General features: G+C 40.8%; 1 protein-coding gene across 3 annotated transcripts; it reads right to left on the reverse strand.

Annotated features, from left to right (window-relative positions):
* Positions 1–732: 732 nt before the first annotated feature.
* On the reverse strand, positions 733–21139 carry gabrd (gamma-aminobutyric acid type A receptor subunit delta). 3 transcript variants are annotated; one of them, XM_030733928.1, is made up of 9 exons: positions 20727–21139; positions 9483–9598; positions 7541–7608; positions 5833–6053; positions 5336–5418; positions 4975–5112; positions 4352–4507; positions 2903–3114; positions 733–1824 (listed from the first exon to the last, which is right to left on the reverse strand). In XM_030733928.1, exons 1-9 carry the CDS (start codon positions 20792–20794, stop codon positions 1498–1500), a joined length of 1389 nt encoding a protein of 462 aa, XP_030589788.1. In that variant the 5' UTR covers positions 20795–21139; the 3' UTR covers positions 733–1497. The 3 variants fall into 3 exon arrangements, with proteins under 3 accessions (XP_030589788.1, XP_030589787.1, XP_030589789.1); XM_030733927.1 differs by lacking the exon at positions 20727–21139 and having other exon boundaries at positions 734–1824; positions 9483–9827; XM_030733929.1 differs by lacking the exon at positions 20727–21139 and having other exon boundaries at positions 734–1824; positions 9567–9687.
* Positions 21140–22944: the final 1805 nt, after the last annotated feature.

Raw genomic sequence — 22944 nt, forward strand, 5'->3', positions numbered from 1 at the left:
TTATGCTTGAATGGTTTATAAGTCGGTGTTAGGTGGCTTAACAAGCAGAAGGACATTCCTCTGAAAATGTTCACGTACAAGGACTGCACTGACAGTGAGTGAAAAAGCAGCCAATGTCCAAAGAAAAACTTTGAAAGACCTTCAGAAAGCCTGGCGAACCATTGCTCAAGAACACAAATTACTAGAAAATCTGGTTGATTGGAAGCAAAATGTAGAGAGATGAGGGGTGGCTCAAAACTTTTGCACAGTAGTGTACATCCATATTTTATCTACAATCTATGTACACAACACTTTGCTGTTACAGCTGTTTACAACAATCAGAGTTCTGGCTGATGGTTCCACCTTGGACTTTTCATCAGAGAAGCAGAGCTCTTCATTTTTTTGCACTAATAATTTAATCAGCACTTTCATTCTGATTCAAGCGGCTGAAATGCTCAAACTGTAAGTCACTAATACTTTGTATATAATGTAGTGACTGAATATGAAAACTAAGAAGCTGTGGTGCCTTTATGTCCACGAGTCTCTTGAAATCAATTTCCCAGTTCAGACAAAGGACAGGCACGAGTGTGAAATTATTAATAGAGCACAGTATAATTGACAGGTTAATTATTCATAATCCCTTAAAATATTTTTGATTGTGAAGATCATACATGTTAAAAATCTGCCAGAAGGGATTTCAAGCGGCTCCTTCTTCTTTTAAACATACCTCACCGACGTGGAATTAACATTCAAGAGATTATTTGTAGCCAGGAGAGAGAAACACAAACACAGGTAGTGGAGGAAGTCCTTTAATGGCAAGGAAACAGGCAGAACTGGCAGAAGGAGATAAGACACTCCAGTTGGTGTCCTAAACGTGAAAATAATCAGAAAAAAAATGGGTGGTGGACCAAAGGAGAAGAGGGGGGGAGGGGGGGGGCAGTGATGGGGGGGAGAAGGGAAATGAGTTCTCAGCCATGCAGAATAGCAGTACACCTCATCTCGTTATCCTCTTGTCTGGGTGGTGTTTTTGCTTTGTGAGATAACAAGCAGTTCACTGATTGTGGCTCTGAGTTAGACTGGCTAAGTATGCTTATTTGTATTTGTTTAAAGGACTGTTTTAGTCACATGAGGTCTGGTGTCTTGTGTTGAGTTAGCTTATATAACAGGTTGATGTGGAAGTTTTGATTGTTAGTTAAACTGTATTAAATGTATACTGTATGTGAATCTTCCACGGGCAGAATAGTCCTTTGCCCCTATAGAACACTGTTTGTACTTAAATATATTTTATTCCTCTTAAAACTTCTTAAACTTGTAAGTACTTCCATTAATTACCATATTTCCATATTCACAGGCCATTATACTTAATTTCTTCTTTTATCTGAAGAGTTCTTGTCTTTACTGAAGGCTGCAGTATATTTCTGCTGCACCAGTCTGCCAGCATTAAAGTGGCACAGCTCCAGCAGTTTCTTATATACAGCTCTGGATGGCAGCCATTCGCTCAGACCTGCTGCCTCCTCTTCACATGGTGTACGCCACCCAGTAGATCACGTTCACCACGGCGAAAGTGAAAGGAAACACAGCCCTGGCGTAGATGTCGATGGTATCTGCATCAATAGGCTTGCAGACACACTTGGAACAGCACTTCTTCTTCTCTTCCTCGCTCTCCTCCGGTTGCCTGGACCTTCTCCTCCTCGGCTCGGTCTCCTCCGTGCCGCCTTCCCCAGGAATTTCACTGCTGGAACGCTGGGTCCGACCCTGGCGGTTGGAAATGACCACACCCTGATTCATGCCGGTGACTGACAGGGAAAACAGGACCATTGCCTGCTTGCCATTCTTGACAATAGACTGTGGAGAGAGAGGGAGGAGAGAAGCGTGTAAGCGTTTACCTGACAGAGTGCTATTCTGATCAAATTGGTTATTTCAGATCAGGGAAAAGTGACAATTCAATCACTTTGCATTCATGTAGCTTTATTGTCAAAGCTCCATTTCCTCTGGCTTTAATTAGACTGTACTCGCTAGAGTTTAACCGATTCATCAGCGGGCCGATATTATCCTTCTGTTTGCCCAACTATCAGTAGCTGCATTTGTAACAGCCGATCAATGAAAATTTAAAAAGTAAAGAAGAGATGGGAGAAACACACTTCAACCATTTTATGACTGCTGGTGCTGCATGGTTTGTCCACTAGAGGGCACTGTGGAGCTTCTATGTTGGTATCGCATGTATTTGGAACACCGCAAACACAAAAGCCAGCTGATACAAGCAGTTGGGCAGAACACAAACAAGTAAATAAATAACTACACATAATGTGTTGAAAGAAAAAATATTGGCCAATATATCGGAATATCAGATAATTAAATCACCAAATATTGGCATTGGTATCATTATTAAATATCCTTTATCTGTCAGACTCTAGTACTCCCCAAGTAATTGCTGAGATTGTTCCATTCAGGATTGTTACTGTAGTTTCACATCAACTCAATCTGTTCACTTTGTCAGTCACACCACTGCAGTATGCAGTTTGAATCACTTCACTGCTCTTGTCACGTGCTCTGGCACATAATCTGGTATGGTTTATATTTCTGAAGTCATAGGTTTACAGAAGGTGCAGCTGATGTTATTCTGAAGGCTTACATCAGTTATGATGAACACCAACAACTTAAGAAGCTGTCAGTATAATGAGAATCACTATTACTTACTGTGGGGCGATAATCTATTTTTCCATTATGCTCTATAGAGATTCATATCCTGCTGAAGGTCAGTGGGATGGATGCTTGTCAGCACCAAGGCTTGAAGTCCGGCCTGGGTCTATGTTTAAGAGGTGTGCACAATTTACCAGTAACACCCCCCCTCCCCCAAAGCTCTGTGTTGCCGTGTCTGCTGACAGGAGTATATGACGGAAATGATAGAAAGAGGGATACTCACTTCAGAGCTGAGCTTGTTGGCCTTGACCTTGGCTTTCTCTTTGAGCCGGTAGTCAGCGTTGTAGTGAGCAAAGGCGTATTCAATGAGGGCCGCAAACACAAATACATAACAGATCCAGAAGTAGACGTCTAATGCCTTGATGGCTGATGCTCGGGGCAAGGACGAGCGGGCGCTCACCATCAGCGTGGTCATGGTTAGAACAGTGGTAATCCCTGCAGAAAGAACAAAAACAAAGCAAAAATTAGGTTTCTGCAGATGCAGGGCTCTGGATGGTGATGTCAGGAATATCTCAACAGATATAAGAGTATCACCACCAGCAGGTCAATTTTGGTTAAGGGAAATGTATGAACAAGTGGACAGAATTTCAAAAATATTTAGTTTATATATTTGTGTCCCTCTCAGAGTTACTCTTCCACAACTAAGAGTCTCGTTGGGCTCAGGTGTGCTTACTAAACTATGTTTGTGAGCATGATATATACATTACACATATTAGCATAGTCAGTAAAGCAGCATTTAAGTACAGCCTCACAGAGAGGCATGCATGTAGACTCTAAGCACTGATAATGAGCTATAGATGCTGTGAGCTGCACAACAGTGTGTTGCTTTAACTAAAATGGTTGCAGCTCATCTGTGATTCTGTTGGCATACTCTGCAGAATTTTAGTCTTGAGAGGACATGAAACGCAAATTTAAGGCCGGAGGGCCAAATCTGATCCTTTGCAAATTTTAATTTGGCCTGCATAAAAATTTAGAGTTTTGATACATTTTGGCCCACCAAGTTGTCTAGCTGTTGTCTGCACGGCCACGTCCCCTGTGTGCACATCAAACAAGATGGGCACAACTTCATTGGACCTGCAAGTTAACAAGCCGCCCAACACATAAAAAAACAGATAGGACCATCGAGAGAGGCGGGAACTTAGAACATCTTCAGGTGTATCCATTTGCCACAAGACTTTCTCACATACTACATCAAAAAAAAATGTTTCTTTGAGCAAAATTTCAAAGTGAGCAGGCAGAGGGAATGGTTGAGTCAGGTATCCCATTCAGAGGGGAATTTTCTGAAAAACTGCAAACTGTGATTTCAAGGTTTTCATGTAGTCCGATTTCATAGCAGAAGTCCGGGCTGCATGATACATGTATGTGAACAGGGATCTTTTTTTGATTAACTTTCCCACATCACTAATAAGATGTCATATTCAGGCCTGTGAGACCTGAAGAAATGTGTGCAAGAAGTGACTTAAAGAATCCTTATTTTGCTTTTACTACTAGTGCCTGTCATGTTCTTAAATGGGCTGTTATGAGCTGTCTGTAACCAGAATGTATTATTTTGCTTGACTAAGCAGATTGCAACCCCTAATAGTAGTAGAGCTATAATAAAAGCACGTGGATTAACCTTTGAACACCAACACCAACCTTTATTTATTAAAAACTCCATCCAATTGATACCAACCTAAGGACACACGAGCAGGGACTGCTGATTGGCTTATCCAAAAGGACACCCAGGACATTGCGACCAGTAATATTGAAGGCATGTACGACTGGATGATGTAGACACCTCGATTACGCCTCAGCTGGAAGCGAAGACTGAGCCTCGGAAACCGTCCCGCTGTGAAGCAGACAACAAGTCACCCTGTTTAAAATCCTCAACCAAAGATGCTAATTATTCATCATAAAGAAACCATTGTTCTTCGCAGGCTCTGATGTTAGGTAACATCTTTTGCCTCACTTTTGCCCCTAGTGGCACAACTTCAAGATGTAACACATAAAGTGGTGTTGCAGCTGCGTCTTCCCAGCAGCAGCTCCTGTCATCTGCTAAATCTCCTGCCTGGCTCAGCAGCAAGTCTGTCTTGATCCATTCCTTCTACGAATAGAATATAACCACAGCAGTGCCTAAGGTTGAAAGAAGTCATGCTTCAAAAAGTATGTGTAGAGTTCTCCAACATAAGAGGCAAGCAAAGTCCAAAATCAGCGCATAGCAAATCATACGTAAAACAGGGGTTCTTCAAATGTGAGCCACAACAGCTGAAGGCAGAAATAAATAAATAAGGAGAACATAACAAGAATGATGCTCACCTGATTTGAAATTCAGCATCTCAGTGTCAAAGCGGTAGTCTGTGATGGTGAACTGGGAAAGCTCTAATTTGTCCAAGCCGTGAATGTGCCTCTGACTCTCTGACCAGTGATACACAATGTCCTCTGAGGAGTAACCATCTAGAACAACAAAAAATGACATCCAGACATTTAGTCATGCAGCCAACAAAGATATGCAGTGTGAGGTTTGCTCAGCATTTAGCATTTTAATCCTGCCACAGACACTGTAACCTTTTATAAATGTCACTGTGCTTGGACAATAAAACATTTCAGCAATAAAATGCAATAACATTTTTACCCAAAATAATGAAACAAGGAATGTTTAAGACACATCCCAACTCACAGCTTTCCAAGTCCAGCATACACTCCTGCTCATCCATGGGATACTTGGTGAGGTCCATGTCACACGCCACCGTCGAAGTGATTCTAGGAACAAAACAGTCAAGCAATCAGAACCTGTAGACCTACCATCTCGCCAGTGAAACAAATTTTCTAGTGTCTGATATTTGTATGTTTTTCAATAGTCTTTCACTAATTAACTCCTGGGATAAATATCCGACTCTTAAGCAAAAAGTCCATTTAGTTACTGTCTTTGTCACTGTTTTGCTTGTTGTTGGATAGCAGTGTGTTTTTCAGAGATTTTTTTTTCCTCAAAGCAGCCTGCATTCAGACGCAGCACTAATGAGAACAGTAAGACTTAACCAAAACAGTCGATTTGCAGGCAGTACGATCTAAACGGTGACGAAAGACACTGAAAACGTCTAAGAGGGAAACTGCAGAGTGGGCTGATAATTTTCTGTAGGCAGAGGAAAGAAAAGACAATAATCTGTTTGTTTATACCGGCTGCTGTATAGAATGACTCCATTAGGCTGCAGGCGGATCAGCTTGTTCTCTACGGTCACGTCGTGAAACCAAGCAGACTTGGCGTTAACGATGAAGGTGTCGGGCAGCCACAGCTTGTCCACGAACCGACTGTCCAGGCCGAGAGTCTTGTTGGTGTGATTGTAGGACAGACGGTCATCGTGCCAGCTCTGCCGCAGGAATACAGTCATGGTGTATTCCTGTCGGGAACACCGTGGAACGTAAAAGGGGAAACAGGTTTAATTACATTTATTTTGTATTTGAAATAAATAAAAATAAATAATTAGGTGCATACATATATAAAGAATTCTTGTCCTTTAAATAAGTTAATTAGTCAGACTAACCTCTGAACTGTATGTGAGATTTCAAGGATGTTGCCATGTATTGTACCCCATATAGGCCAGGTGGACCGAAACACTAATTTAATAACTATACCAGCAGCAAGTGTGCAGGAGTTGTATGCAATTGTTTTGATTTTTTACATTTTTTCCCACCTGTCGCTCATTCAGGTGTGCTGAGATTTTGCACCCCTCTGAATTATTGCAATTTTGTGCAAATCTGACACAGATTCAGTGGATTCAGTTTATTTTAGCTCTCACTAATAACACTTGCTTTAGAGTTTAACTACATTATGTGAAACAGACCTGATATTTTTTTTAATCCAACTCTGGATTTCTGATCATTATACTTCTGTCTTTTTTTTTTACGTTAAATGACAGTGTGACACTAGGACGCACCAAAGGAGAGAAGAAATTGTGGTCCTTCAATTAATGACGAATGTAACGCCTAATTAAAGTGCACAAACACTCCAGAATTGGCAAGCTTTGGTGCTGTGGCTCTGACAGCACTTAACTTCTTACACAACAAAAAAAAAAAAAGAAAAAGAAAACATCCTCAACGCTCTGATGACCCACACAAACACAGATTTGGCTACAAATACAGGAAACATAACCAAAGACTGAAATACTGCAATCAGCATCAAACAACAGAATCCTTCTCAGAGGAGGCTAAAAAAGAAGCAAACAGTGCTGGGACACACATGCCATACTGACTCATTAAGTGACTGACTGCTGTGGTGCTGTTTTTTTTCAATATTGTGTTTGCATAATTCAGATATTACTGCTGCTATCTGCTGGTAACCTGCAGCATTTCAGTATCCAGTTGTGTTTTATGTGTCCTCGCAGTAGATTTCTGCACTCATGTTCTCTCTTTGCAGCCTGTTCCTGAATACTGTGCAGTTCATGCTTTTGTTTGGACTTTTTCAGCGTGTTTAGGCTTCAGTGTTCTCATGGCCACCCCACTTTGGACTTTATTTCAGATGATAAGCAAAAACTCTTTCATTAAAATCTTTCATTAGAGATAGACATGGCAGAGCACATCATTACAAGGTTACAAAAATTATATTTTGTTTGAAATCAAATCAGAGTCACATGCCAAACATGAACTGCCCCGTTGGATTTGAATTTTTTTTTTTTTTTTTTTTTTGCTTTACAAAATCCATGAAAGTATGAAATTATCTCACAACTCAACCAGTGCGTCACACATGTTCACACTGAATACTTTTAAACCCTCAAGTGGGATATGTCAGGATTATGCAAATAGTAAATCTTTGATCTCTGCGGCAGTCATGAAGTGATGATAAAGAATCTCAGTGCAGAAAGAAGGAGAGAGTGACTGTGTTCTTTACCATGTTGGCTTCAGAGATGTGGTCAATGCTGGCCACTTCTATAGCCATGGCCACGTTCACGGGTGGACCTGCAGAGGAAATGGTGAGAAAACAGGGCAAACCTTTGCCCTCCCCATCTCAAACACCCATTCTGGTTCCCATACTGGGCCCTCCCATCCTAACTCCATAACCCATCTGTTTTCCTCCCGCCCACCTTCCTCCCACGTCTCAAACACTCCTACGGTGCATAGAGATTAAGCATTATCCAGTTTAGCCATGCTAAGTGGCACATCACACAGTGGGCATTCATAAACAACACCAGGCTTTCATGGACTTGCACAGAGAGAGCTTCTGCCAACATTCACACACACACACACACACGCTCACACACACATACGCTGTAGCGTTCACGCAACAGTTTGCCATATGATTAGCATGGAGCGTGCAGCAGTCATCGAATGCTAGAGGGCAGAAACTACAGGGGGACTCACTGATGCAGAACAGAAAGGCTATTTAAAGTATATTAAACATTAAGGAATCATTCCCCATCATTCAACACCTCCCCATACCATTTCTGGTCATTTACATCCTACCCACTGAATGCAAGTGAGCGCGGAGAGGTTTTCAATGGTATGTTTATTGTATGCCAATGTAAAGTGGGTGCGTTTAGAGGGTGATGTGAAACTATTCTCTGGTGCAGGTACACAGATGATGATTACATTTGTTAAACAGGCATTCTTCATAAAAGTCTGGTTAGTGAATATAATAGGAAATATTTTTGTGCATATTAGAATGAAGCACAATGTACAGCATGACCATAGAGATGATGCAATGTTAGCGTGGCATTGATTTTGTTTCATGCCGCTCCAGTTGGTTATCATTAACATTATGCAAATAGATTCAAACTAAGATAGTGTTGTACTCTGGAAACCTTGGCAGCACATACTGATGTATACAGTGGGAAAAGGTGAGACTATTGGTGTATAATATTATTTTTTTGCATTATATTATGTGAGTTAAATGATTTTAAAAAGACTCCCACTGCAGCACTGAATAACAATTCTGCCCTTACTGTTAAAATGGTGTCCATGACACAGTATGATTTATGGATATTTGCAGATGAAACAACCAGTTTTTCTTATATCCATTGCTAAAAGTATGAAAATAACATAATTAATTTTATGCAAAGAAAAAACATTGCGTTTTATAAATGAAAGTGATCAGTTTTTGAACTATTCTTACAAATTGCATTTATTTAAAAGATGCAAAGCTTTTCTGTTTGTTTCATATTCATGATCACGGCACTGTTGTGGCTCCATATTAAGAGAGCTGAACGAAGGGAACTACCTCAAAATAACAGACATGACTCCCCGGTGGCCTTGCATTTTAGCTTTCATTTTCAGCACATTAAAATGTTGCATAAATAGGAATGCAGGGACCGCATGGTGTTGCATTATGCTGGTCTGCATCATGCACAGGGTGGTATGTGTGTGGTGACAGCAGCACTCTTGCCCCACATTTTCACCTTTGCTCAGCTGAGTTAAGCTGTGAGACTGAGAAATCTATTGCTGTGGTCATTGGATGTTTCACATTTTGCAGCCATTCTTAGCAAATTCTCCAGAGCAGAGCACAATGCTTGTGCCGCCGCTCCTCTCCAGTTAGTCCTTTAAGGGCAACACCTTTTCATAAATGTTTTGTGTGCGTGTGTGTGTGTGTGTCCTTAACAAACTCTTCACCTGATTGAAGAGTCAGCACAGGTATTTGTTTGAGGTAAACAGGGCCTTGTTTTAATGTTTTACAAGAAAAGCCAAACCAAAGGCACCTCTCAGGATAATGGAATTGGAAGACGAAGTGCAAACATGCTCCTGCATTCAGGACTTCGGTTGGGCGATGCTAAGGATGGCTGTAAATGTGAGGCGGTGAAATGTAACCCAATGCCACAAGTAGTAGATCTCATACTCACCTCCTATCCCAGGGCGAAAATTTCTGGCATAGCCCTTCATTAAATCATCCAGATTAGGTAACCAGGATATTTCAATGTCTGTACCTACATAGTCCCCAATGTCACTCAGCATGGCCCTAAAGGAGACAAACACAGCAGCCTTCAGTGGTCGCCCTGCCACACGTCCACAGGAAAAACCTGCCGGGACTTCAGACAGAGTTAGAAACATAGATAAAAGCACATCTCGAAATCTGACACAGTAACCACATTTTCAAACGTATATAACATTTCAGGGTTCATTGTGTGGTTAAAATAATTTAGACACGGGTCACATTTACATTAGTGTAAGTGACAGAGAGCGTTACTGCGCAACAGTCTTGAGCCGCCCCTCGTTTCTTTATATTTTCTAGGAAAATGGGAAATAGATGCAGGGATTTGTTGAAACATGTACAACCATACATGAAAATACAATATTCAAAGCAAAATAAGAGTTTGTACAATTCTAACAAGCTTGAAAGTCAATATTTGCTGTGACCATCTTTATTCTCCAACACAGCCTGAACTCTGGGGAGGCCGATCCATGACTGATAGTGTTTCTGTCCAGGTATGCTTTTACTGCATTGAAGCTGTTGTCAATCAGATTCTATCCAGATGGTATTATACGGTGGATCCCATGACAGTGCCTTTTACAGATGGCTGTAGACACTGTTATACGTCTCTCCTGACCTCCACTGTACATATTGATGATAATTTGAACCAAAAATTTTAAAAGTGGATTCATCTCTCCATCAGACCTGTTGCCACTGATTTCCAGTCCAGTTCTTGTGTAATTTGACATACCTCAGCCTTTTCTGCCTTGAGAATGGTTTCTTGACAGCAACCCTTGCAATGAGACTATTTCTGTTGAGGATTCAGTGAACAGCAGATGAAATCAACTGAAGGGCCAGATGCATCTCTCAGGTTCAGCGTCATGGCTTTGCAGTATTTTTCCTATTTCTTAATGACATGACTTTCAGATACTGTTCATCTGCTGTAGATAGTTTTTTAGTCCTGCCATGTCTTCCACTCTTCTAGTTTCCTCAAAATTTTTAAGGAAACACTTTACACCATGCCAAAATATGCTGGGGGTTAACAAGCAAAATAAAAAAAACATTCCCCTGAAAATGATCAGGTACAAGGACCGGACTGAAAATGAGTGAAAAAACATACAATGTCCAAAGAAAAAAATTGAAATACCTTTAGAAAGCCGGGAGCACTACTGCTCAAGACCACTTTAAATATTACTAGAAAGTCTGGCTCCTTGGCAGCAAAATATAAAGAAATGTGACAAGGCTCGAGATTTTTGCACAGTATTGTATATGTCTAATTATCTTTGTGTTCTTCTGTATATCTCTGCGTGTGCTTCAGAGAGTTTCTGAATTGGGAATAGTGAAAAAGGATGAAATTTTTATGAAGAATCAGGTTGTGCATCCGGACATGAAGCTGAAATGTTTAGAATCTGTCAGACTGAGGGGAGAGACCGCACGTTTGAAAGGAACTAATTATTTACAGGACAGCCAACATCCGTTGGCTGTCCTGTAAATAATACAGTTCAATCAAGCCCGACCAATAAAAGGATTTTCAGTACAAATACTGATATGTGTTGATTCAACAATCTGATATTCCAATAAATTACCCCTAAAACTACGTTTGCAGTTAATTATTTACTCATTCAGGCTCTGCCATATTCTGCTGGATCAGGCGTTCCTGTGGCGCTGCAATCACCTGTGTTGTCAACAGAGAAGTTGCAGAGTGCCCCCTGGTGGACAAACTCTGCACAACCTATCAACGCTCCTAACATGGTTGAATGGTGTTTCTCCCATTTTTTTCTTCTTTGCTTTATTAATTTTCATTTATTGGCCTTCATAAATGCAGATATCGATAGACTGCCAAATAGATAATATCGACTGATAATATCGGCCCGCTAACAAATCGGTCAGGCTTTACTGTTCAACTGTATAAGAGGAAAAATACTAGAATGGAGGCTAAAGAACAGCTAATAATCTACCACTGTATGCCATTTTTTTGTGGGTGGGTGGATTACAGAGATTAAAGCAAGCAATACATTTGCATTCTTAATAAAAAAAACAAAACAAAGGGGAAAAGACAGCAGGAACAGGCTGAGGGAGCTAAAAAATCTCTACAAAGTCAGCCACACAGGCTACGCCTTTTACTGTTAATTTATGGCATTTATAAAAGATTGGTGCCGCTTTGAATACAGTATTTATTCAAGAAATTGAAGGGAACTTCACTTTAATTATGATTTTTAGTCATATAAGTTGTCAGCATGTGCTTGTAGAAAAGATGAAGAGGAAAACAAAGCACGACATTTATTAATTACATGTTTTCTAAAACTCTCTCACATCTGTTGAATTATTCATGGTTAATTTAGGAAATTACATTTTTCTTAAGATTCCACCCAAACATTAAGAGCGGCGTGTGCAGTTATTTGGTCATTTATTTTCACCAAAGCAACTTTGTGTCCTTTGTGATTTTGTTTTCTCTTTGCATGAAAATGATTCAATTCTGAATGTCAGAGACGCTGGATGTCAGCACAAAATTACAACTCTCAGTCCTTTCAAAAAAATTAAATAAATCTGTGCTTGTTTCTGCATTCAAAAGCCACGCTGATTAAAGCCTGGCTGGCATATTTTTCTTCAGTCGTGTTTCTGCAGCGTGCTTTTGTCCACAAGGAGTCTGACAGCAGATCCAAATCTAACAGCGCAGCTTCAGATTCCACACGGCGCATAATAAACAACATGCTGTGCCTCACTCCACAAACCTCTAAATCACTGTTTTTCACTGAAAAGGAGATTCACGTCTCACCACAGACTTTTTATTCTAAACAATATACCTTTTGTGCATGCAGTGCTTTGTGTCCTCCTCAATTCAAACAGCCCGTGTGCACTGTCACCTCTGTGCGTGTGTGTCAGGAGCGGAATAACAACAATATTTAAAGCTATTGTCTGTTTCAAGGCTCCAGAAATCATGAAGGGCTGCCTGAGGGCACAAAGCTATAATAGTGAGAGCAGCAGCAGCAGCCTCTGTGTGGGATTTCACGAGAGCAGCACAGCTCAGATACCACCAGATGGCAGTTTTGTATTCTGAAACACTGAGCTCATGCACAGATACCAGAGGGCAGCTTAAAATCATAAGTTCACGCTGAAAACAGGCATAGCTTTGTTGTCTCCATCAGATAAACACATGGTGAAGACTCAAATGTTAGAAACAAAAATATCTTGCAAAATTTGGTATGAATAGAAAGATTTTTCAGTCACATAGGCTGGGGGGGGGGGGTATTAACCGGGAAATTGGCCTCATGGCGGCTCGATGGAAGGTGTTCAAACTGTTTGACAATGGAAAACCGTGAGCTGACCTTTGAAATCAGGCTGACATTTGAAGAAAGTCAACATGCTGGAGAGAAAAGCATTATTCCAAACAGCCATATGGAAACTATTCACCAAAACATTACGGTTGGTTAAGTAATTATTACATTTCAAAAAGAAGAAGAAAAGGAGTGCAATATTTCTGCTGTGGCATTACCATTTTTTCACTGGATCTATTTTGCAGAGGCAGATGTATTTTTAGTCTGGCAATCACTGTCGTGTCTGAAAAAATGGGAGCAGTGAGTGAATTAATTAATCACTAAGTGACTCCTGGATTTCTTCGCTAATTGGGAGTTTCTAAATCTGGACATTGAGAGCTTTTCCTTCAAGTAATTTGTTAACACACCAAGGTCAAACAGACCTCTGTCTGGAGAGGTGAAAGAGGGTGGAACTGTATATCAGGGACAAATCCTGTAATATAACTCTATTTATTGCAATTTAACATTCATTTTACAGGGATTAACTGTAGTATTTCTAGTAGGCCCCGCTTTCTTTTGAAAAGCTTTTATTATGTTTCAGTTTCTCACCACTGCGAATATTAACTAGGAAGGAGTTGTATGTAAATGTGACATGACATTTTTTTTTTGTCACAATTTTGAAAAGTTTTATATGATGGGAGCTGCTCATGTGCAGCTCTGCTTCGATTTACTCCAAACACATGCGAAGATCTGTTAATCCAAGGGTCCAAAATCCTGGCAGATGCTAAAAGCTTTTATCGACTGAATTAATCTAGCATTACTGATTTTTTTATACATAATTTTTTTTTTTTTTTCAAACTTGCAAAATAGGAGTTTGAAATGCCACAGATTATTGCTTTGGTTAAACGCTGGTCTCTCGACACCAAATGTTCTCCTTCTCTGCAAACTGATCCGTTTAAGGGAAAACATGACTTCACTTCCTCTCCGAGCTCTCCAAAGAGAAAGAAATGTATTCTGTTAAAAGACGCGCAGGTCTGAACATTTGATTGCTTTCTCTGAAGATTCACTGAGCACTCGCGCCTCTTCATTTTCCCACCCCTCCATCCATGACAGGCAGCTGAGAGGGTGTGCGTTTGCAGACGCTCCTAATCCTTCTGCATTTCACTTTCATTAAACGCCTCTCTCAGGGCCTGGAACTGCCGTCTGTTTGTGAGCTAACATTAAACAGTTGGGGAGATGAAAAACAAAGAGCAGCAGCTTCACTCAAATTTATGGTGCCTTTTTTTTGTGAATGTAACGCACAGCACACACTACCAACCCTAATCAGTGTCATATACTCACTCGGATCGATACCTAAACTCCAGATTATTAGTGCCCTGATCGTCACTGTATTTATTGGCTCTGTGTGGAATGAGTAGCATTGAAATTTGAATTGAATAAATCTCAATAAAACATAAATAAATAAATAGTTAAATTACTAAACAGCTGCTTCAAATTTATGGGTGTGGGTTTCTCTGTGCGTTCGCACCACATTAGCAGTAATAATTAAGGGTCTGTGCTGCTCCGCCATGCAGCACAACAGATGTTTTATTGATTAGATTTGCACCCTGATAATGTTTGATAGTCTTAATTGTGTTGTAGAGTGTTCCACTTCTTCCTGTACTTTTATTTTCTAACACAAATGTATATATTAAAAATAAAAGGTCAACATTAAAAAAAAACAAAACTTGGATTTGTCGTTCTTTTTTGTTCCCGTTTATCCCAACAATCCTCTCTAAGAATATATATTTCTATACTAATAATCCTTTGTGTTGCTGAGTGTAATTGAATGAAGTGCACAAACATATAAATGAATTACTCCACAGTGCCTCAAGTGGCCAAAAACTAAACTACACAAATCTGCACACCCAAAGACTTTTTAAGAACTTAACCTGCGCTGAGTGCTCAGACTTGCTCTCACCATGATTAATGGTGAGTAATAATTAAGGGTCTGTGCTTCTTTTTGCATTTGCATATCACTGAGCGTTTTGAAATCTCACAAATAATTCTATCATTAAAACTATATCTTCATTATGATGGGAAAAAGCAACATCACTCCCCTTTAGGCGGGGCTGGTCTCAAAGTGGGGGCAGGATTGCTGTGATTCTGAAGGATTAAAATGGGATTTGGCGCGGGGTGGGGGGGGGGGGGGGGGGGGCTAGGTTCAGGTGTAGCTGTGCAGCACGGGGAAAATAATTACTTGCACATAAGTTGCAGATTTTTCTTTGTGTTTCTTTGCTGCTGCTCTGATATCACTGCTCTTTGTGAATCCAGCCAACTGAATTTGACACGATATAAACACGTTTCATGAGCTGTGTGGATGATTTAATGTCATCATAAAAGGTCAAATTTGGTAAGTGAATCTAATCAGCATCATCACCTGAAATATAAATCTTAAATATAATATCTGCTACCTTTGACAGCATGAACACTACAGCCTGCTCTGCACCACAGTGCTGCAAACTAACCAGTTTCCCCTGCACTAAACTGCCTGATATTTTTGTGCAACCTTTAAATAGCATAAAGCAAAATTAGTATACTTCACAAAAAACATAATTTAACAACATGTGTAAAGAGTCCAGATTGTTCCGGCCTGCTTTAACCCTGGTGATTATTAAAGCATTACCTCAAAATGCAAAACCATTTTATTTAGCTGTATTTTTTTTTAATCTTTGACTTAATCTTTTTCTCGTATTATGGTTTAGAGTTCAAGTTGATTTCAATGTTTTTTAAAGAACATCTTGGACCAAATCTTATCCAAACCAAAAAAGTAAGTAAAAAAAAAAAAAGTAACGTCACCCCTCTATTACAAAATCTGTGAGTCTGGCGCTCTTTCTTCTTCTTCTTCTCACTGAAAACAAGACATGTCGTGCCCACCTCCCTCTGCAGGAGGCTCAGAGGTCGACTACAAAACAGCTGGGAGGGATTCAATGAATTGCTCAAGGACATGTTAGCAGTTCAGAGGTATGAACCCAGATACTCTAGTTACATAATGGTGTCTCTAAACAAAGGGCTTCTGTCTCTGCCTCTGATAAAAAAAACAAAAAACCCACTGTGATGGAGTCTGTGGGATGATCATACCGTACAGAGCAGTTGTTAGAGAGGTCCTTATCCGAATGGAAACTGCTGCAGGGCTCGTGTTCAGGTCAGTGAATATCCTGTGCTATTTTAGAGGGCCTGAAGACCCAGAGCATCTCCAAACTTGGATAATTTGTCACTGACTAGCTTTCATCACGCATCATGTTGTCACGCATCACTCCACCACTGGACTAAACGAAGCCAATCATTTTGACGCATGGCTTGAATATTATCATAGAATGAACTGCAGAACTGCACAGAAAATACTGTCGCGCACTGGCGTCCAGAGCACATGAAAAATTACAGTTTCTTTTTTTTTCTTTCTTGCTTTTAAACTGCAGCTACTGTACGCTCAGACCAAATGTGCTAATAAAGGAGATTTTCTTTTAATTACTGAAAAAACAACAAACAAATAAATACATCTGTAGTCATCAAGAAATTAATGAAATCAGCAAACCTGTCCTGAACTGTTTCTTTTACCCATTTGCGTGCGGTGTGTTAACATAAATCGAGTAGGAGGCTTCTAGTGGGAGGAACTGAGGTGTGCCCGCATCACTTCACCCCGCAGCCAATGCAGAGTCGGGCTTTAGAACCAGATCATGCAGCCGGAGGAACACGATCAAAACACTGTGTTACTGGAAAACGTCCTCTCGGGATTGGTGGGAGGGATTTATCCACTGAGTCAGCCTCTCATGGGGATTAGTAAGGACAAGGGTTTCACCTGAGTGTGGGTTTGAGGACAAGTATGACAAGCCAGAAAGATCATGAAATGTTGAGATTAAATCCTCCTGCATGAAGCAATTGCAGCCACCTGCTGCTAAACTACATGTCCACATGAAAACAAGGTGGGGAGTGACCTCCTCTGCTTGTCCTTCTGAAAAGTTCAATCATAATACTCAAATTCTCTTCCCATTTGTGCTATAAGCTAAACACTGGACTAGTCATCAAAATACAGTAAGATTATAAGCATTTGTCAAGCTTAGCTCCTGTGCAGGGCCAGGTTTACCTGCAGTGGGGCACTGGGAACACGCCGACCCCACACTCCTTACACTCTGCGTATTTTAGTCTACATTTGACACAATGGGGCTCATAAAGAGTTCAGGAATCAAGTCCCAAAGGTTTTGCGCCCAAATAGGCTTCAGGGTCAGTTTTGCTCTGTCAGTAATCCAGCATTTATCCCAGGAGGCTTGCAAGTTAGTAGCTTGTCCTGTTTGTGTTAGGTATTTAATGCATTTCTTTTACAACAAAGGCCCTCTTTAAAGGACGCCTTATATGCTCATAACAGGATCTATCATTTTATTCTTGGAGTTCAGCAAACTAAGTCAAAATAATCCTTATTTATCTGATACTGGACCACACTGGACCTCGGCGCAGCCCCTCAGTTCATCCGCTGTCTGAGACGAACAATTTTAGCTTCCTTCCTTCCTCCTCCCTTTAAGCCAGCTTTCTTATGATTGGCTCCCCCTCGCAAACAGAAAGTTTGAACACGGGTGGGTGGCGCTTCTGTGCTCACAGCCAGGTACATCATGTTAAGGATATCCCCTCTCTATGATGACATTAAAATCTGAGAGTAGAAAATCTGAAACTGAACAGTCGCAAGCCTGAAGTTTTCGCTCACAGGGATCATTTGTGCAAACACTTCATTATATGCAACTTTTGACTTGTTTAATATGACACTCCACCACAATTAACAGTATAAATATAAGAGGAAAAAAATAGAAAGCACAATAGATCCACTTTAATCTGCTTTGGTCATTTCTTTCATAAGTTTTGCTTTACTGGACTTAATATGTTTTTTGAGATATTACTGTTGTAGCCTGCAATCATGACTCTCCTTTCAACTCTCAGTCAGCTGGTGATAACCACACTGACATGCATGAAAATATTATGTTTAATCTGGCCGTGCAGGCAGCTGCGTCAGTATGTTCAGCTATCTTTAGTAGCACCTGCACGTCACGGGAGTCCATGCTGGTTAGAGCTCTGATTTATGTTCCCGTCTTTGTGACTCGCTGCTGACTTATCTGCTGCAATCAGAGCTGAATGAAGTCTAATTATATTAACACTGCAGACTCAACACTTTATCTAGCTGCTGCTTCACAATAAATTCTTATCAACGGTAAACCACTGGAAGCTTATGCTGTTGTGCAGCTACAGGGAATCTAAGAAATTGAGTTAAACACATTTATGGTTTTGATTTTAAATTTTTTTCTTTTGTCAGTGTCGGCTCGAAATGTTGCATGAATGAGAACAAGTCAGGGTTTAGTTGATCTTTCTAGTTGCATTTCTTTTGAAAAAAAATGATCTTTGGCCTCTGTGGTAAAAACCCACTGTGGACAGCGGCTGCAGGAGAAGCGCGGGTGTAATTAATAACATGACTAATGACCAACACACGTAAAACAGAGCCATTGTTATTATATTAGTCACATCTTTGCTCCCAATACAAAAAGGCTAAAACACATTAATCCTTTTTCAAAGTGACAAAATCTAATGAAAAGGCTTTAGCCTGTGTTTGAAATCATCTCAGCTGTGTAGTGCAGTATACTAAACGCCTGCCATTTTGTATGAATGTCAGTTCTGTGCAGTCTCCTTAAAGTTTCCCACATTGGAACAAAACAAGCATTGCCCATCATGGCAGGTATACTGATTTTTGATAATAAGCCTACTATAAAATAAATAAATCTGCAATTTGTAGCCATGAAAGTTTCAACTGTCATGCAACATTTACAGAAAACTATTTGATTATACAGTCGGTAATTGTGTTAATCCCTTTCTTAACGCACTCTGTATTCCCGGCCTTTCTGTTGCTCTCCGACTCAAGCCCACTGGGTCCCACTGAAGACCTAAATCTTTAAAAGCAAGTCATAAAGTATTGGTTTGCTCTTCTAAAAAAGGCTAAGATATTCCCTGAAAAGATTAGGCATGATAGATTTTTGCAGCTAAAGCAAGCAATGCATTTGTTAGGGAGCATTTTAAGGGATGGATCAACACATATCTGGCTCTCTATTTAATATTTATCACGTCAGGGCATTTTCATCTTGGCCCAGTGATGACCAAAAGATGGTGCTTATCTCTGCTAGGCAACAGTATGTTTTCTAGTCCAGTCCTCCTCTGTTGCAGATATTATACAGTCCATTTAGATGCCACAGATTGTACTCAGTAAAGTGAAGGGTGACACTTCAGCTGGAAAGAAAAAACTGCGAAATTCATGCAACACCAAAGGTGGCGAGGCGCAACTTAGCTAAGCAACTTTTGTGAAATGGATAAACGAGGAGCTAAAAAGAGAATCAGGGTGATTCTGTGCAGAGCAGGAGCGAGGAAGGAAAACTGTGTGCAGGTTTTTTCTACAAGGCAGAACAGCAAAGTGTGTGTGTGTGTGTGTGTGTGTGTGTGTGTGTGTGTGTGTGTGTGTGTGTGTGTGTGTGTGTGTGTGTGTGTGTGTGTGTGTGTGTAAGAGAGAGAGAGAGCAAGCAGAAGAGAGAGAGAGAAATGACACATAATGAGGTGCAAGAAAAAGCCCACACTCTGCATTGTACTGAGAACAAAATAATAACAGCAGTGACTAGAGGCAGGAAAATCCAATTACAATAGCTATTACTCCCTCTACTGGTGAACAGCCAAGAGGGACAATAGAGGTGATTTTCCCAAATTTCCCTCAAAGCTTAGGGAGAGTCACCCTTTCCCCTTTTCAGTGTGGAAGCACTCAGCAGCAAGTACTGTAAGCTTTGGGAAAGTAGGGATCAGTAGTAGATGCTGATTATCCCATAAGTTGAATGCTTATGAAAGCTTAAGGAAATTCTGTGCACACTAATGTAGGGCTCTACTGAAAACAAAGCGCTAAAATCTAGTTTAGACAAGATCTGGCTTGTGGCTGTTTTCAAGAAATCACTGTAAGAGGGTCATTTATCCTGAGAGTCACGTCAGAAGATTTCAACATGACGACCTTGTTAAATCCTTTCAAATGGTTGAAATTTGAAAAAATTCAATCTCACTCTTCACTCTCTCCCCTGCTGAGTATGACTGGATCATTTTTTAAGACGTTTTAGCGTATTATACACCATCTGTAATAACCCTACCTCAGGGATGCATTCATGACTGAAGGTACCAGCAGCACCTGCACGCTCTTCTCTTTTGTAACTGCCCAAACTGAGCATCTGCATGATATTCTATTTAAATGCAGTCTGTTTGCTACAGTATGAGGCCTGCATCATCTGACGTATTTGACCCCTTATGTGGCAGATAATGTCACCCCCTGGAGGTTGGTGACATTATCTGCCACGCAAAAAACGCACCCACTCAGCTGGTATTCATCTCCGGGGGAGGGGGTAGAAAACAATCACTTTTTAATATGCATATATGCATTATGCAAATGGTGTCATCAGGTTCATTTGGCCGTGGCAAAACTGAGAAGAAGGCAGACTTCACATTGTGGGTGTAGAAGTAGTTTTATGTAAGCATGTAGAAGTAACGCACGGAAAAGTCAGTTTTTCCGTGAGTAAACGTGAACGTGAGTTTTGCTAACGTCGAGTCGTGGGAGGAGGTTGCACAACAAGCAAGATTTAAACTGGCATGCGATTTTGAATCACGAAGAAGCTCGGTTTATTGCTTTAAACCGGGGTGGGGGGGATCCTATCCACACAAATGTGTTGCTTTCCATGTTTCATCATTCTAAATTCTATCATTTTTTACTATAATTTATGATTTGACTTTAAATTTTACGCCTAACTTCGTCCTGAATATTCGGAGCGCTCCGCACTGAGAAGCGCATCAGACACCTGCGTGAAGTGAAAAAGCATGGCTGATCTCACCTGGTGAAAATATCCCCTCCGACGAAGAGCAGAGCGAGACCCGAAAGGAGGAAAGTTGGGATCTCCATTCCACACGCTGTTAGATTAATATATATGTAATTTCAGAAAAAAGTTTCCCCTCAATTCGGCGATAACGCCCACAGGACTTTACTATTATTAGTATTATTATTCTTTTAGTGCACTCTCGTCCTGATCCAGCGCCGTGGAGAAGAAAGTAAAGTGTGGCGCTGAAGGTGAAGGTGATGGTGACCCCATGGTGAGCTCCCCGATTGCGCTGCGTCCAGGAGCGCGCAAGAGCAGAGTGCGCCTAAGGAAAAAAACAAAACAAAACAAAACAAAAAAAACTCCCGGTCCAACCGAAACAAGGAGCCGATCCTCCGCCGCTGCCGCCGCCTGTCATCCACCAACAGCGCAGAAAGCGAGTGAGGGAGGGATGGAGAGAGACGGAGTAAGAGGAAAAAAGGGAGGGAGAGAGAGAGAGAGATTCACTAATCTGTCGATCCCTCCGTCGTTTGGCCTCTAAACGTCAGATTGAATCTGGCCACAGAAGGCGGGGGGTGCAGGAAGGCATCACGAGCATAGGACTTCAATATATTATGTAATGTTTGACACATTTGACTCATCTCCATTAAATAGTTAGTGGCTCAAATGAAGTTGTAATTCTTTCTGCTGAACAAGAACAAACGCTGGGGGCGCCCAGTGGGGCCCAAAGTGTGCAGGGGGCCTTCCCCCATTATAAAAAAAAAAGACTAGCAGGTGTCATATAGGCTTACATTCGTGAATTCACTCAGTACATTGAAGTTATGGTGAATATTGCCTCTCTAAAGGGCAATTTTTATGTACAGGAGCGTCAAATGCATGCAGTATTGCATAATAGAACTATATAGTTGAATTTTGAAATATACTTCTCTGTAGTGGACATGTAAGCATATGCCCTGTTTGCCATGTTGCAAACCCAGCTTTTAAAGCTTTACAGATGTGTGTGTGTCATTTGGATTGGTGCTTCAGGAACTCACCCTCCAGAACCTGCACATGGGTTGCTAGGTTCCTAGTGAAATAGGCCTACAGTAATGTACACTTTCACATCCACGCCTCCACCCCAGACTGTTATATAATTCTTTCCTATAGCACATAAGATCAGACTCTTTCTGAGGGATCAAACACTTTCTGGTGTGAGCGATCAAAGGCCACAGTTTCAAGAGATTTAGCCACTAAAGGAACTAGGTTGAGATTAGATAAAACATCAGTACAGTAAGTTGACAGGAATGTCATATTAAAGAATGTAGGGATGGGAGGGAGAAGGATTCCTGCATTGTATGGCAGTCCTCGTCTCTCACTGCCCCCTCCTCTTTCCTGTCATGCCTACTTTAAAGTATCAAATGTATAAAAATGCCTGGAAAACACTGAAAGTAGAATAACGGGTCTCGTTAAGCAAAGCAGCTAATGCAAATGTGGTCTATTTAAGGGGGCATGTAGTACAACTAAATGAAGTTGAACTAATCTATGCAATCAAATGCAAATAAATGTTCATCGCATTCTTCCTGAATCTGGATCTGGTTAATAAATTGATGCTGATGTTGTTTTTGTGGATGTCATTGTTCGTTTTGATATGATCAAAGTTTTTAACTGCATTATTTTCAAGCTCTTTCCCTCAGCGGGTGCTTCTGTTTATTGCCACCCACCCCTTAAAGGTTAACAAGACCAGTCGCAGTGGATTCACACCACCCTGCCACCGCCTGGGCTCCGCAAGGTCTTCTGATGTGAAAATATTGGACTATGGTACACAGAGTAGTGCATTTAATGTCCACAAATTCCTTCTCATTTCTATTAGGCTCCTCTTTTCACCATCATGTATTTTCTCTCATATCTTTCTGTTTTTCTCCTGTTGATCCATTCTTTATATCAGCTGAGCTCCCTGTTTCTACTGCAGTTACGTTATCTCGAAAAAACAAACAAAGTCTGCCTCCATACATCACAGTCATGCACCCTTATACTGCACGAATCCTCGCACTATTTATCAGGTCTCTTACAGTACTGTAATAAAAAATATTCCTCTAAGCCTGTCACATGACTTCAGCGTGTCATACAGTAAAACACACATTTCTCCCTCCTCTTCCAAAATGATGATGAGCTCAATGAAAGCTTAATAATGCCAAATAGGAAAAGAAGGCTTGTGCTAGTGCAATAAGCCACTGATCAGCTAGAAATACATGCCTTT

Source organism: Archocentrus centrarchus, chromosome 7 (assembly GCF_007364275.1).
Source record: "Archocentrus centrarchus isolate MPI-CPG fArcCen1 chromosome 7, fArcCen1, whole genome shotgun sequence".
NCBI lineage: Eukaryota > Metazoa > Chordata > Actinopteri > Cichliformes > Cichlidae > Archocentrus > Archocentrus centrarchus.